This window comes from Drosophila sechellia, chromosome X, assembly GCF_004382195.2.
Source record: "Drosophila sechellia strain sech25 chromosome X, ASM438219v1, whole genome shotgun sequence".
Taxonomy (NCBI): Eukaryota; Metazoa; Arthropoda; class Insecta; order Diptera; family Drosophilidae; genus Drosophila; species Drosophila sechellia.
In genome coordinates, this window is record NC_045954.1 from 7,661,317 (window position 1) to 7,675,781 (window position 14,465).

General features: G+C 46.1%; 3 protein-coding genes across 6 annotated transcripts; 1 reads left to right on the plus strand and 2 right to left on the minus strand.

Annotated features, from left to right (window-relative positions):
* Nucleotides 1-3: 3 nt before the first annotated feature.
* On the minus strand, nt 4-2,453 carry LOC6620264 (DM7 family protein GM11958). Its single transcript, XM_032724264.1, has 2 exons — nt 2,144-2,453; nt 4-2,032 (listed from the first exon to the last, which is right to left on the minus strand). Exons 1-2 carry the CDS (start codon nt 2,166-2,168, stop codon nt 321-323), a joined length of 1,737 nt encoding a protein of 578 aa, XP_032580155.1. The 5' UTR covers nt 2,169-2,453; the 3' UTR covers nt 4-320.
* LOC6620265 lies at nt 2,416-3,341 on the plus strand. Its single transcript, XM_002044437.2, has one exon. It carries the CDS (start codon nt 2,483-2,485, stop codon nt 3,011-3,013), a length of 531 nt encoding a protein of 176 aa, XP_002044473.1. The 5' UTR covers nt 2,416-2,482; the 3' UTR covers nt 3,014-3,341.
* On the minus strand, nt 3,143-14,316 carry LOC6620266 (neuropathy target esterase sws). 4 transcript variants are annotated; one of them, XM_002044438.2, is made up of 12 exons: nt 13,495-14,307; nt 10,401-11,132; nt 9,404-10,332; nt 8,770-9,341; nt 8,063-8,481; nt 7,668-7,943; nt 7,426-7,612; nt 6,283-6,399; nt 5,283-5,399; nt 4,581-4,792; nt 4,181-4,525; nt 3,143-4,117 (listed from the first exon to the last, which is right to left on the minus strand). In XM_002044438.2, the coding sequence occupies exons 1-12, from the start codon at nt 13,594-13,596 to the stop codon at nt 3,719-3,721; spliced, it is 4,407 nt and encodes a 1,468-aa protein (XP_002044474.2). In that variant the 5' UTR covers nt 13,597-14,307; the 3' UTR covers nt 3,143-3,718. The 4 variants fall into 4 exon arrangements, with proteins under 4 accessions (XP_002044474.2, XP_032580150.1, XP_032580149.1 ...); XM_032724259.1 differs by lacking the exon at nt 6,283-6,399; XM_032724258.1 differs by lacking the exon at nt 5,283-5,399 and having other exon boundaries at nt 13,495-14,305.
* Nucleotides 14,317-14,465: the final 149 nt, after the last annotated feature.

The following is a 14,465-nucleotide window of genomic DNA, read 5'->3' on the forward strand; positions in this document are numbered from 1 at the left end:
ATCTTTTTTTTTTTTACTAGTTATACAAATCTAGATGTTTTGGTTGGCCTCCTAGACTAACTAAATTCAATTCTGCAAAACAAACAACAACAAAAAACACATGATTTTAGAGATTAAATGGCACAGCACAGCATTACACACTACACACACAATACACACACAGCCACTAGTACTCTAGTACACCCAAAAAATAATAATGTAAACGTGCATTCTGAGTGACAAACCGAAAACCCTTAATAAAATAATAAAAAAAAAACATTACAAAATTCTGTACATATCTATCTATATATGTAATCAAAATAAACATTTGAAAGATGCATCTAGGAGTGCTTTGCGCATCCGGAGCACTTGCGGATTGGCTGACGCAGTGCCAGCATGATGTCACGCTCCATCCTGCAGATGTGATCCCGCATCAAGTCGTCGATGTTGGAGCGGATCTCTTCGCGAGTCTCGAAGACCTCGTGCAGCTGGTCCAAGGCGAGTTTGGTATCGACCCCGGGCACTGGGTCCACCTCGCCCAGCATACTCAATTCGGCGACTCTCATTTCGGCAATGGCATGGGAAATAAGATCAATGTCGCTATCAATCTTAAAGCACGAAAGGCATTTCTTATCACCCTCATCTTCGCCTTCATCCTCCGTCTGGGGCTCGGGTTCGGGTTCCGGTTCCGGTTCCGAATCCTGTTCCAGTTCGGGAAACTGCGACTGATAGTCTGCTGTATTCATTCCATCATCTCGAGTATCTGTGCTTTTAGTGGCACATTCCTGGGTCACCTTCGCAATGCATCCATCTTCAGAGGCCTTTTCGTAGCTTTCCACACTGTAAGCACCCGCTGGAGTCGTCGGTTTGTCCGATTCCATTACCAAGAAGCCCTTGGTGGTGTTATTGCGGCTATTAAGCCTGAGAGCATCAAGCCTTAAACGTGCAAGGGACTTGGCAATTTCGCGGTCTTTCTGGTCGAAATGCACGCTGATTTCCTCTAGCATATTGATGCTCGCAGCGTTGCGGGTGTATTTGCCCACGAACAGAGGTGGTGTAATGAAACAGTTGTATTGATCTTGTGGATTGCCGAATCGACCTATGCTCTTAATGTACCATAGCTCCGAAAGACTTCCCGGCTTGAAGACGCAGCAGGCATCGAATCCCTTTGGCATGAAACGCTTGGGCAGAAAGATTGGACGATTGACGCCCTCACAGATGGGGAAGACATCGCTGGGCAGCTCGAATTCGGGGCAATCCTCGTCATCGCCCATGGTGGCGAACGCCACAGATGGATCATGCGGATTGTTTACGGTGGACAGAATGGCCACCGTAATGTTGAACTGGTGCGGCATTAGTATCAGGACTTTGGACAGATCCGGGGTGTATATGTTGTCCTGCGCCGGGACACTAGGATATGGGTAGGGCGACGGTAGACACATTGATGCCGGCAAGGTGTAGGCCACCGACAAGGTGAAGTCAGGGCGAAGCATTAGCTCCTCCGGGGCCAGATCATTTTTGTAATGATGATTGGTGGCATGCATCTCATACACATGTGGCTCCTGGCCATCGGAGCTGTCGTACATGCCCAGGAAAGTATTGATCATCGACGACAGGCTGACATTCATGCCGCGCAGACCGACGAACAGCGGCGGCATTGGGCCCTTATGATCCGGGCTAATCAGATCAACGGGATAGCAACGACGTGGAAGGACACCCGGGCCAAACACCCCTCCGGCTTCGAAGCCCATGGGCAACATCACCTTGGGCATAAAGACGATCTTGTCTATCGGAGCCTTTTCCGGGAACAGGTTAGTCGGCAAATCGAAGCAGGGCGTCTGGAAGCCCTCAAAGTATTCGGCTGCCTGCTCATCGTGCTTTTGGACATCGGGATACAGACGGGCCATCACAATTCGGTTGGGGCTCTTGTAGAACTGTTTCGGCATGACCAGGTTGAACAGATAGGGCAAGTAATCTGTCTTCTTCAAGTCTGTCACCTGCTCCTCATCGCGACTCGCGGAATACACTTGCACTATTTCGACCATCAGCTTGTCTGCAATGTCAATTGAGGCAATAAAAACTTATTAATTTCTTTTTTTTCAATTTGACAGTTAAGATTGTCAAATGCCCGAAAGAAAAGCAGCGAAAAACATTGTGTTCTTACCTCGCTTTTTTGCGCGCTTAGACATTTTGATTTTCCTTATTGGTCACAAAACTAAGAAGCAGTTGTATTATCAAATTATCAAATTATCAAATTATCAAATTAGAAGTTCACAAATTTTTACAAAGTTCACAATTCAGGCTTTTTTTTAATAAGGTCTGCTAGCGTGAAAATTTCCTTGCATACTGAAATTTTCCTTCGGTCACTAGTGAGGTTAACATGACAGCATTACAAGTGCCTACGCTGATCCCTGAATTATGGCAATCAAAATTTTAGAATTGCCACGTTTTTAGGTTAGTAGAAAAAAAAAGAATTGAAATTGGAAAAAAAAAATTCAACAAAATGGACGTTGCAACACTTTGGCGCTTGCAGCAGGCGCATCAGCGGCAACGTAACGAGTGGGACAGGATTGGTAGACGCCTCAAGCGGCTGACGGGCAAGAGGTCCAGCGACTTGCTCATCCACGATCCGCTCCTGCTGGCACCGTTCGCCGCCCATCCTGGACAGCGGATGAGCGGTGGCGGTCAGCTGGCGCCGATGGCCAGTAAGCAGACAACGCAGATGAGACGCAATCATCCGAGTAAATCGGTTAAGTTCCCAGCGCCCAATAATAACCCCTTGGATCTACTTGTCGTGGGTCAACGGCTGATAATGCATCGTCCACCTGGACGACGCCAAGTGCAGCCCCACAGTCCCATGTCCTCTCAGCCCCGCCAGCATGTCGAAGAGTACGTCTATTTCTATCCGGTCCACTACCATGAGACGGACCACTGGCCTCCACACGGTCAGCGGGAACCAAATCTTGTGATGGATGCACGATTTGTGGCCGAGCTACTCGATGAGCTGCTGATGACTGCAGGCAACCGTATTTGATTTGTGCTTCGTTCAAATAAAAAAAAACGCTAAACGTTCTTTTTTCTCCTATATTTCCTAAAAACGATATATGATTTCATTTAAAATTCTGAAATTAACAATTGAATTTACATAAAAAATGCCGATCTGTTTGTACTTCCATTTTAAATTTATTTGTTTGCATTTACAAAAAAATCCGACCATTAAACAAACAATTTGTTACCTAAGATAGTAGAGAGACTACAAGAGTGTGCGGCAATTTTGGGGCTGAATTAAGGGGGTTCATTGCGAAGGAGTATCAATTTCGGGGCTACAATATCGGTTGATTCAGTAAAAATATATAACTATATGTATATACAAAGTTTGTGGACTTCTTGTGCCTCCATTACAATGGGTGTGGGTTGGTGTGGTTAGGTGAATGAGAAGGAGTGGATGCATGGATTGTGTTAATCGTTTCATACGCTAAGCTAAGCCTAAGTCTTGGTTGCTATAAAACCTATAGGTTAACAATTTTCCTTGTCATTGCTATTTTACTTCGTTTCGTTGGAGATTGGATGATTGAGTAGTTGCGGTTGCTTTCTTGGTGAAGTGGGGGGCGGGACCTTGTGCCGCTGGGCGTCTGTCAAGCGAAAGGCACCTCGTCCTCCGGCTTGTTAATGCTTCTTGTTGAGTAGATATACACGCATCGATTTTGCATTTGTATTTGTTTTGTTTGTCTATATATAGCTAGTTTTTGGTTTCGTTATTCGGGCTACTTCTGTTCTCTTTGTCCTCCTCCTTATCCTTATCCACCAGCTGCTCAGCCCTAGCTCCCTGATCCTGCTGCAGCTGCTGCAGCTTCTGCTGCTGCTGGAGTTCCTGCTCCTGACCAGTCTGTGTGTGTGTGGCTACAGTGGCTCCGCTGCCAGTCTCATCCTTGTGCTTGACACCCCAATGCCAATTAGCCATATGTTTAGCCTCTTCCTTGCCGCGCATGTCCGTCCTGCTGCTCGTCGGCGGCGACGACTGTGTGGACTTGTCCATCTTGCGTTCCAGCTTCAGGTCAAGCTCCACGTCCGAGTCCATTTCCGTTTCGGAGAAGGATAACGAGTTGCCAGCGCGCGACACCTGGATGCGTCGCCGATCCTGTACGAAATCATTATTTAGTAAAACTAAACATATATGTTGCAATGATACCGGATCACCTACCGTATTCAGTGTGGTCGGCTCCGAAATGTAGCCATCACAGTCTTCGTCCTCGCTAAAGAGTTCCGCGGTATTCACGGCGTATGTCTCCGGCAGACGGCACACGATCTGCGCCAGATCGATGAACGTGTACTCGTTGAGGGAGGCATGGTTAACCCGCTTGGGTGGCTCCTTGTTGAACCACTGATTGAAGCGGCCCAACCGACCCGCCTTGGCCATGTTCTCGAAGTAGTTTTTGCCAAACACATAGCCCACGTCGCGAATCTCGTCGAAGCTGCCGAAGGCTAGAGTCTTGTACTTATCGATCGGCGGTCGGATATACTCGCAGTAGTCGGAGTTTTTGACCTCCTGCAGAAAAAAAATGTTAATTGCCTTTGAAGTTCGATTTCATGGAATGACGTACCTCTAGTTGGCGCACGCAGGACACATAGGCTAGTCGGGATTGGATGTCCGGCAGGTCGGGCACCTTCACAGGCGACGTGAAGGGATTCCATTTCTTGTAGAGCAGCCACCAGCCGCTCAGGTCGTCGCCGTAGTTGGTCAGGTCAGTGTCATCCTGGGATCCCACATCGATGGCGATTATATGAGCAGCCCCCAGATTATGCATCACATCGGCTAAATGGTGCCCAAGGAAATAAAATGGCCAGCATGCGGGTGGTGATTTAGTTGGTCGCGATGTGTAGGATGTTGTGAATGCAATACAAATGTTCAGTTAGTTGTGCTTATTGGTTTTACGGTTTTAAAAAACTAACTTAACAAATTGCGTTTACAATTTAGATTTAGATTAATATATTTTAATCCTTTTTAATTGAAAACAAGTTTCAAATTTGATTAAATTCGCATTGTAAACGCATTTGTTTAATCGTATCACCCAGCATCTCAGTCCTATTGCCAAGTCAATCATTTGTGATATCTGCGAATATCGTAAATTTATGTGTGGAATGTGTGGACAATTTGATTGAAACTGGATTGGGCATTGGAAGAAGATGCTGGGAGACGAGCATCGCGAATTTCCAAAACTGGAACGGACGCAGGGGCGGCGCAGAGCGTTGGAATCAGGATCGTGCATCGCCAATGTGGATGGTGTTTCAATTTTTTTTTTTACCTGGCACGTTGTTCGTGTAGCAGCCATCGAGCAGCAGGTGGCCGTCGCGGTAATCACAAAATGGTGGGAAGACGCCGGCAATCGACATGCTGGCGCGGCAGTACCGCCACAGGTGGCCTGTTTTTGTTTTTTATCACAGATGGGACAAAACAACAACAGCACAATATTGTGGATCGTTTTTTTTTGTGGATGACACGAAAACACGTGGTGGATTGCATTGGTTTATTCAATTGGTTTGTGTGTGTGTGAGAGAGAGACAGGTCGTGTGTGTCGTAGATAAAGAGAGAGAGGGAGAGAGAGAAAGAGACACACTTTTATCCACGAAATAATGGTTTATTTCAGTGCTAAAGCTACATATGAAATTGGGTTTACTTATACGCATACAACAACAAAATAGTCAAGGCGAACAATTGGGAAATAAACAAACTAAAAAGCAACTCAAAATACCACAAATAAACTAAAATAGGTAGAAGATTGATAAACCAAAGAAACTTTGTGCACTCAATTATAGGTGTGATTCGGTAATTATGTATAGGTATGCGTGTGCGTGTTCGGTGTGTTTACGTAGAAGGGAGTGGGACAGATGGTGCAAACAAATGCGCTTTACCGTTAGAAATGCAGACCACGCAAACTATCGATAGGCAGCACTGGCATTGCCAGCGTGAAAAACTTTCAAACTCTCAAACATTTCAAACATCTAGGAGAACAAGAACAACAAATATAACATCTCAGGGATTTGCCGGGAAAAAGGGACCAGAAACGGAACGGAATGGAACGTGAGGAACGTAGAACGCAGGCAAGCATGATCGAACAAGTGGAATTTCCAACACTCTGCGCGCGCGCTCTGTGCTCTGTGCCGAAAAACTCAGCTCTAGATTGGAAGTTTAATGTGAGAATTTTTGTTGGATTAACGCTCAGGGTTAAATATTTCTTTTTTTTTTTTTTGTATTGCATTTTCTTTTTTGTTAATTCTATTTGCTAGTTGCTAAGTGCTAATTACCTGGCAGATTATTCACATAGCCGCCATCCAGCAAGAGGTGCCCATCTTTAGGATCGCATAACGGCGGCATGTAGCCACTGAGCGACATGGAGGAGCGTACGTAACGCCACAGAGATCCTGGTATTTAAAATCAACGACAGACACATGCCAGCAATGATAAGTCGGTGGGTGTTTTGTGTGTGTTTGTGTTTTGGGGGAGGAGAAGAGAAAAATAAGAAAGATTGAGAGAAACTTGCTTTGAGCTATCTTTTTTTTTTAATGGAGGAGAGAAAGGGGTGTATGAAATGGAGAATTTTGGGATGGGGAGCACCAATGGATTGGGTTTTAATGGGCGCAGCGATGCGGGGTGGCTTAAAAGAGGAGCAACGAGTTTAGACTCTAGCAAAGAGCACAATAGCCCATTTCGATTTATGGCACAAGCTCTCCAAACAACAACAACAACAGCGACAACAATGAGATTTTAATTTGGGTTGTTAGGTTTCAAGTTCAAACAAAACGGCACATTCGATTGGCAGCATAACGCCGATAACTAGTCGATTCCACAGCAGAAAATAACAATAAGAATAGTGAAAATGCCTCTACAAAATTGCGGGCCATGGAATGTGGCTGTGCCTATGTGTGTGTGTGTGCGTGCGTGACTGTGTGGGTGCGTGCCTGTGTGGGCGTCTCATTGTCTGGGATTTCAATTTTGGGCACACTCAGTTCTAAGGCTACCAAAGGATCAAAAGGTTCAGGAACTACAAAACAATACAAAAGCACAATAAAGGTGGGGATAATAAACTACAAAAAGCATAAAAAAAGGAAAATACCCAAAGAAAAACTTATAGCAGAAAGCATATACATTCAAGAGTACAATGTATTAACAGCAGTTTCAAACTTTTCAAATTACCAATTTCAATTTCTTTCGAAAAAGTAACTAATTTTACTTTCTTAAATACAAATTTAAAGTATTCAGAACCGATTATCAGTTTATTTATTACAAACGATTTAGCTTTAAAGGTCATACTAGTTAAGTACATTGCATTCCCAGTAGCCGATATCCCAAAAAAAATAAAGAATAGCGACTAAACGACAGAAAATGACAGAGACAGCCACATACAAAGCGAGGAAGGCAGACAGAAAGAGAAGTCTGAGTTGACTTACCATTGGTGTGAATGCGATGGCAACTGGCGGTTATGTCGGTGGTGAGGGTGAAGTAGGGTATCCACAGGTCCTCGATGCTCACGTCCCCGAAAGTGTCGTGGATCGTCTTGTTGAACTCCCGTCCGGAGAACATCGATGTGATCGGGTACGTGAGGTCAAGTAGTTGTAGGAACCATTTCGTCATTTTCTAAAGTATTTACATATGTATACATTAAAAATGTATATGTATATAAAGAACTAACCTTTGACCACTCGCGCGCCTTCTGCGTTACAGTGGTGATATTACGATCCGAGCACCATAGAGCTCCCATCAAGGCACCGATGCTGACGCCGCCCACCATGTCAACAGGTATGCCCGCCTCCTGGATGGCCTTCAGCATACCAATGTGGGCAGCTCCACGCGCTCCTCCGCCGCCCAGCACCAGGCCAATCGAGTTGCCCGTAAGCCAGCGGGCCAAGCGCGAGAAGTCGGAATGCATGTTCGGCTCGGACAGCAGGACGCGACTGTAGAGATCATTCTGAAAGGTAAGAGATCACGGAATAACCTAGACATTGATCGGAAATAAAGTCTAATTGCCTGTAGACTGCAGCTTAAGCTATTGGCAAACTTGTCAGCTCATCCTCCTTTCTTACTTACAATGCGGTATTGACTTTTGCGCGTAAAGATCCGCTTGACGCAGAGCACATGGTGGTGTTTGGTCACCCAGGGTCGGGCATTTAGCCAACTAAGCGTGTTGGCCGGCTTGGCATTGGTGGCCTCCGGATATAGCAGGACGAGCTCCTTCTGCGTTCGCATCGCCAGCCGGTCGATCTCGCGCTCGAACTTTCCGACCAGGTGGGAGCGATCGCCGAGGCCCACGATCAGGATAACGTCGGCCTGTCGCATGCAGCGCTGCGTCCAGGCGCTCAGCGAGCTGTCACACTGATAGAGGGTGATGATGTTCCGGTCCTCCTGCTGTGCCAGCCACGAGGTTAGACGATACTCGTTGGCTGCCTCAAAGATGTTGGAGCCCAGCTGCTTGCGCACCACATCGGAGGTCAAACGGAGAACGGGTCCTGAGCAAGAAACAGAAGAGGAACGTTACAATTGGCGGGTATATCGGCGATTCAGTGCAGCAATGTGAAACGTTACCGGACTTATCCATCGTGTTCTGAATAAATCTTAGCGGAAAAGAAGTGTCTGGGACTTTGTCCTCTTATTATTATTCTCCTATTTTTTATATAAAGTGAACGTTTAACTAACTGTATCATAGAACCCTCCGATCTTTCCATAAATTACAAATAATAATGTATAGATAGTAGTATTGTCCCACAGATTGGAGCGCTCACTAGCTTTATACGAACCTATGGCACAGAGCGAGTGGTAGAGCTCGTAGGTGAAGGGCGTCAGCGGCACCTCGTCGGTGATGGGCACCAGGGCCACCGTGGAGTACTTGTGCGTGACGGGATTGGCCTCGACGGGCGCGCCCGGCGCCCCGCTGCCCGAGCGCGTCTGCATCGAGCCGAGGAAGCGGTGGCTAAGAAAGCTAATCAGCTTGGTCACCACGATGGGGTAGCGCAGCTTGATGGCATTGAACAGGCCCTCGGGCAGCTTGGCCAGCTCCGAGTCGCGCACAGCCATCACCGTCGTGGTGCGCGACGTTTCCGTGATCATTTCGACGATGCCCACAAGATCCCCCTTGCCGTATTCGCCGACGATCTCCTTTTTGCCACCAGGATGCGTGATCACCGAACGCATTCGACCGCTGAGCACAATGTATGTGCTGTCGCTACTCTCGTCCTGCCGATAGACAGCTCTGCCCGATTCTAGGAAGATCCAGTCCAAGGCGTAGTCGCACTGCCTCACCAGAGGCGATAGGCGGCGTACTACTCCGTTGCCCAGATCCAGAACAATGCGTGGTCGTTGTCGCATGATCCTGTCGAGGAAATAGAGCAATCATAAATATCTTGGCTTCATTTTGTACACGCCCAAACTCACTGGTATATGGCTGCTCGTCGGATGAAGGCTATCCTGGTGTTGCTCCTCGATCGTATGGTATACGCACTGGCCTCTCCCGTTAGCATGGCCAGTCCGCCAACGATTTCGCCGGGATGCACAAAGTGGATGAGCATGTCGCTCTTATCCTGCTTGGCACGCGTGGCATCCTGATTGCTCTGGTAAACAGCCAATGTGCCCGTCATCACAAACCAAACGCAAACATCGTCCGCATTGCCCTCGGTAATCAGGGTGACATTGGGCTCCAGTTCCCGCAGCTCTACAAAAGGCTCAATGATGTGGGAATCCTCCTCGGACAGACCCAACTCCTTGCGCAGGCTGTCCACCGCAGAGGATTGCACCAAGCGCATGTCTATCGAGGTTGTCACACCGGGTGTCTGTACACACGAGTGCGAACCATCGGGCGTCATCAGAGTTATGGAACTGCGACGCGTGGATAGGTTGCCCACCGAGGGCTGCTGCTGCTGCTGGAATAGATCTGCATTGGGCGCATCGCCATGCACCTCGGTAAACAGATTGGTAGTTCCGTGAAAACTACCATCCGGATTCGGATTCGGATCGGACAGCGTGTGCTCCTCGCGCGAGTGTCGCGATGGCGAAGATGGTGGTCGAGTAACTGTCACCGAGACACCCGATCCCGTTCCCGAAGCAGCGGACTGCATTAGATTCAACTGGTTGATCACCATGGGCGGCCCATTGGGCGCCTGGCGTGAGGACTGCGAGGTCTGCGAGTTAATCGGTCCACTCATTGTGGATACGCTCTTGTAGCGCATGTGATTCTGCACCAGTTCGGCATTCAGACCGAGGTAGTTGCGCAGAGCGGTGAACAGTACGCGTTGTAGCCGGATCATAATCACCTGGATGACGCGAATCATTACGTCCGGATTGTCCTGGAACACCTCTTCGAATGCCTGCAAACGGAGGAAAAGAACGAAATAAGTGAGTGTTCTATGAACATGAAGTTTAGTTAGAAAACTACCTGCATGGGCAGACGAATGACCACCGATTTCTCAATGGCCTTGGCGGTGACCGTCTTGTAGTAGCTGGGATTCCCCGACAGGACATCTATGAAGCTGAGCAGCGACGTCACCGACTCGCCCTTCCTGACCGTCTTCAATGACAGCGTGCTGCCATCGGCATTCGAGATGTACACATTGATCATGCCCGACTGAACGATATAGACGCTATCGTCCGGATCGGTTATCTTAAACAAATAGTCGCCGGCCATCAGTTCCAGCAGTTGGGTGTGCTTGCAGAGCCGCAGAAAGACGGGCTTCTCGAAATGGCCAAAGATGCGAATGCTCTGGAGCATATAGAGCGCATCGGGCGGAACTCTATCGCTGCCCTCGATTGTCTCCTCCAGATACTCGGCTGGCGGCTCCACGGTGCGCATCTCCAGCGGCATATTGTCCCGCCTCAGCTGGAGTATCCTTCGCGCGAAACGCATCACAGCCCGACGCTTGTAGCCCTTACCGCTGCTGTACATTTGACCGCTCACGTTTTTCACTTTGCGCAGCATTCGCCGGCCGTAGAAGAGCATTTTGTCGCGCTTCCGGAAACGCAGGCCACGCAGATCGCCGGACGAATTAGTTGCGGTGCTAATGGAACGGGCAAGCTCGTCGCGCAGACGCAAACGTGCCATTCGCTTGAAGTACAAGAACCAGGCTATGAAGAGCAGGCTCATCATTACCAGGGCGCAATACATGTACACCTGCAAAGAAATTTGAATAAGATTGCGATGGTTTCTCAGTTTAAAGGCTTTCATTTTAATGGCTGTGGAGTTCGGTAGAACGCTATGCTGAAACCACGTGACATTTGACAACTGTCAAATTTCCTTCGAAGTTCAAATCACTGTCAATCGAACTGGTTCCGAACTTAACATTCTCATAGAGCTAGCTATTAAAAGCTAATGTAAACATTTTTTTTTGCTATAAAAAGAACATCCTTAAAAAATGTATTTTTTTGTTATGCTTTTCATTTAGTGTCACTATTTTTGAAGTAAAATCAAAACTAAACTAACTAGCCGGAATATTAGTTAATTCCCATTCTTCTTCAGCCTAAGAACTTGAAACGAAAGGATAACAGTGACTTTTTGATGTCGTGTCCAATATGATTTCCATTTCGTATTTTCCACGTCGCCCAGTTATTTTGGATGAATTATTTAGCACGAAGACACGTGCAATTTCCCAAAAGCCAGTGTCACGCCCATGTAATCAAGTGCATCAGCTGCGTTTTGTTGTTGTTATTTTCCCCAAATCTTGTTTTTTGTTGCTGCCATCGCCATTGTTGTTGTTATTGCACTCAGCACTTTGACATTGAAACGGCGACGCAACGTCGCTGCACATGTTTTATTGTTGTTGCTAGCGGTTCTGAGTGAGTTGTTATTGTTGCAGTCGCTGTTTTTGTTGTGGCAGTAGTTTCTCGGGCGATTTGTTATTGTCTGCAGTTTCCGCATTTGATATTACACAGCGCGAAAAAGGTTTTCTCGCACTTCATCAAACGTAAATTATAGTGACAAAGTTTTCATTTCTTTCGATAGAAATAAACAAGGCATTCGTTTTAGTTGTAAAGAAATTTTATTATTTTTTTTATAAGTTGCACATTTTCTTTCTCTCTCTGCATCTACTGTTTGTCTTTTATTGCCCCCAGCAATTATTGTTTGTTTACAGTTTATTTTTACAAAAGGCTTGCAAAATGTACAAGAAAAAATGCCATAAATACCAATTGACTCAGTCGGTCTAATTGGAAGCCGAAGCTGCGCCACACACGCACTTATCCAATTGGATTTGCTTTGATCTGATCGGACAGCACACACACACACACGCATAACAACACGATAACGATAAAATTCGCGCAGTCACAAGGCGGCTAAATTGATTTGGCCCCAAGGGGTTAATTGAATTATTGAAAACTGATTTCGTACGCACCCCCCGCCCACGATTGCACGTGCTTCTGATTAGCAATCGGTTATCATAGTTATCAGCTCGGGTGGTTTAGTTTTTCTTCTTTTTCTTTTTTTTTTGCTTCGGGGTCGCTTGGCTGTCATTATCAATACTATGGTCGTGTGGTGTTATCATGTGGCTACTGTAGTCAGTGGTTTTTGTTTTTCTTTCGTTTTGTTTTATGTAAGGACACAAAACAATTCCGATTTGTGGCGACACATGAAAACACGGAAGTTTCGCCTTCTCTTCCGGTTTTTCTCTTTTCTTATCATTTAGCTGGGTTCTAAGAGATTAGAGAAATCTACACTTGCCTTAGCCTGTCTCGTTCTAAACTTTAGCTGGGGTCTTAATTTCAATCCGCTGGTGGGCTTTACTAGAACTACGTTATGGAAAACTAGTCAGGAACAGCGAAAATTCGCGACTATTTCAATTCTTCTACCTATAAATCTAAGTACTTAACCTATGATGTTAAGTTATGTCTGGCCGAGATTCATTCGTCAAGCTAACTAACATTTTGTAATAATTTTTTTTTAGAAAAATTTCCATAAAGATAATGGATTACACATTAAAAAATGACAGACACAATACAGTGGAATTTTCGAACAGGTGTTTGCTCTCAATACTCAAGTGGGTTTTCTTGAATAAAGTCGGTTTACTTTACTTTAACTACTTAGGTCTGCTTTATCGCTCATTCTGTGATTTTTATCAGGGGCCCTAATCTTCATAAATGTTGTCACATAAAAAGCCATATTCATAATGAAATTGTTGAATTATATAAAAGATTAGTGACGTGAGTACGTAAATACTTAGTAATCTTATATTATATGTAGCCTGGACATGAACCTAAAACAGCTGTTATCCTGTACAAGTAAGATCCACATGCTCTCTTCCCGCTCAGGTTCTCTCTCGCGCCTTAAGCAGGGGCACAAACCCGAACAGCTGTAATCCTGCACCCTTCTCCTCTCATTTTTTTTGTTTTTAAGCTTTTCAGCTGCCCTTCTAATCCTCGCGTCTTCTCGCTCTCGCACATATTGTCTAGAAACTGACTCACTCACATTGCAAACAGCAAGCCAAAACCAGAGCCAAAGTCAGAGCAAATAAAAAGACAAAGAAAGGGTGAAGTGCACTTACCGTTGCTGTGATCTGCTTGGAAACATATTGGCACCACGCGTCCGAGAAGATTGTGTTGTAGCTGCCGCTGGCGCTGGCGCGCAGCATTTCCAGGACATCCATTGCGCTCTCTTACGCGGCCAGTTTTCCAATGACTCTGCTCCACTGTCCTTTCTCCCACGAAACTATTCGATTTGCTGTTTAGTTGACTCTCAATGTTGTTGTTGTTCTGCCTATTTTGGCTTATGTATGTTCCGTTTATTTGGTAAATACGCAAGTGTGAGGAGGGACGGGGTACAGGGTGGAGGGGGCAAAGTAAAATCACAGCCCTTTGTTGTTGCCACCGTCGCGTTCTCTCTCTCACTCGCTCTCTTACTCCGTCCCTAGCTTGTTTGAATATGTCGCGCTCTATCGCACTCACATTTACAGACACCCCCGCCCCACGTTTGGCAAGCCTTTTGTGCAATAATTGTTATAATGCACGCACCGTACCGCACAAACGCACTCACAGCCACGCACAGCAGAGAGCACAGCTTCTTTTGATTTAGATTTAAAATCCTGTTGTTTTTGCTGTTACGAGAATCACCAGAACTGAAGCAATTGTTGTTTTTTTTTGGTGGTTTCTTGCGGAAATCTTTCGTTTTGGTTTTATATTGTTGTTGTTGCTCTCTCTCTGTTTTATTCTATCCCTCTCTCTGTCTTATTGTAGGCGGAGGCGGGGGGTGGTTTGCCGTTTGGATGGGGGGCGAGGCAACGTGTAACGAAAAAGTTCTTAATTTACTGAGCCAAAATAAACGCGCATTTTGCTATGTAACTACAAACTAATAAACTGAAATGCACTCTAGAATTATTGTTATTGGTATCGATTCGCTTTGATGGTGGATTGAAAAACATCGATATGCCCGGAAATCGATTGTTACACAGCTGTGCGAGCAGCCCGCTAGTGTGACCATTCAATGTCGACTTTAGAACGGTTATTTCAAAATAATTTG

Excerpts from the sequence above, each read along its gene's own strand:
- LOC6620264 (XM_032724264.1), bottom strand. The coding sequence starts at position 2,168 with ATGTCTAAGCGCGCAAAAAAGCGAG. Across the intron at positions 2,033-2,143 it reads TAAGCGCGCAAAAAAGCGAG|ACAAGCTGATGGTCGAAATA; the intron begins GTAAGAACACAA and ends TTGACATTGCAG.
- LOC6620265 (XM_002044437.2), top strand. The coding sequence starts at position 2,483 with ATGGACGTTGCAACACTTTGGCGCTTGCAGCAGGCGCATCAGCGGCAA.
- LOC6620266 (XM_002044438.2), bottom strand. The coding sequence starts at position 13,596 with ATGGATGTCCTGGAAATGCTGCGCGCCAGCGCCAGCGGCAGCTACAAC. Across the intron at positions 8,482-8,769 it reads CCACTCGCTCTGTGCCATAG|GACCCGTTCTCCGTTTGACC; the intron begins GTTCGTATAAAG and ends TTTCTTGCTCAG. Across the intron at positions 4,793-5,282 it reads CTACACGAACAACGTGCCAG|CCGATGTGATGCATAATCTG; the intron begins GTAAAAAAAAAA and ends GGCACCATTTAG.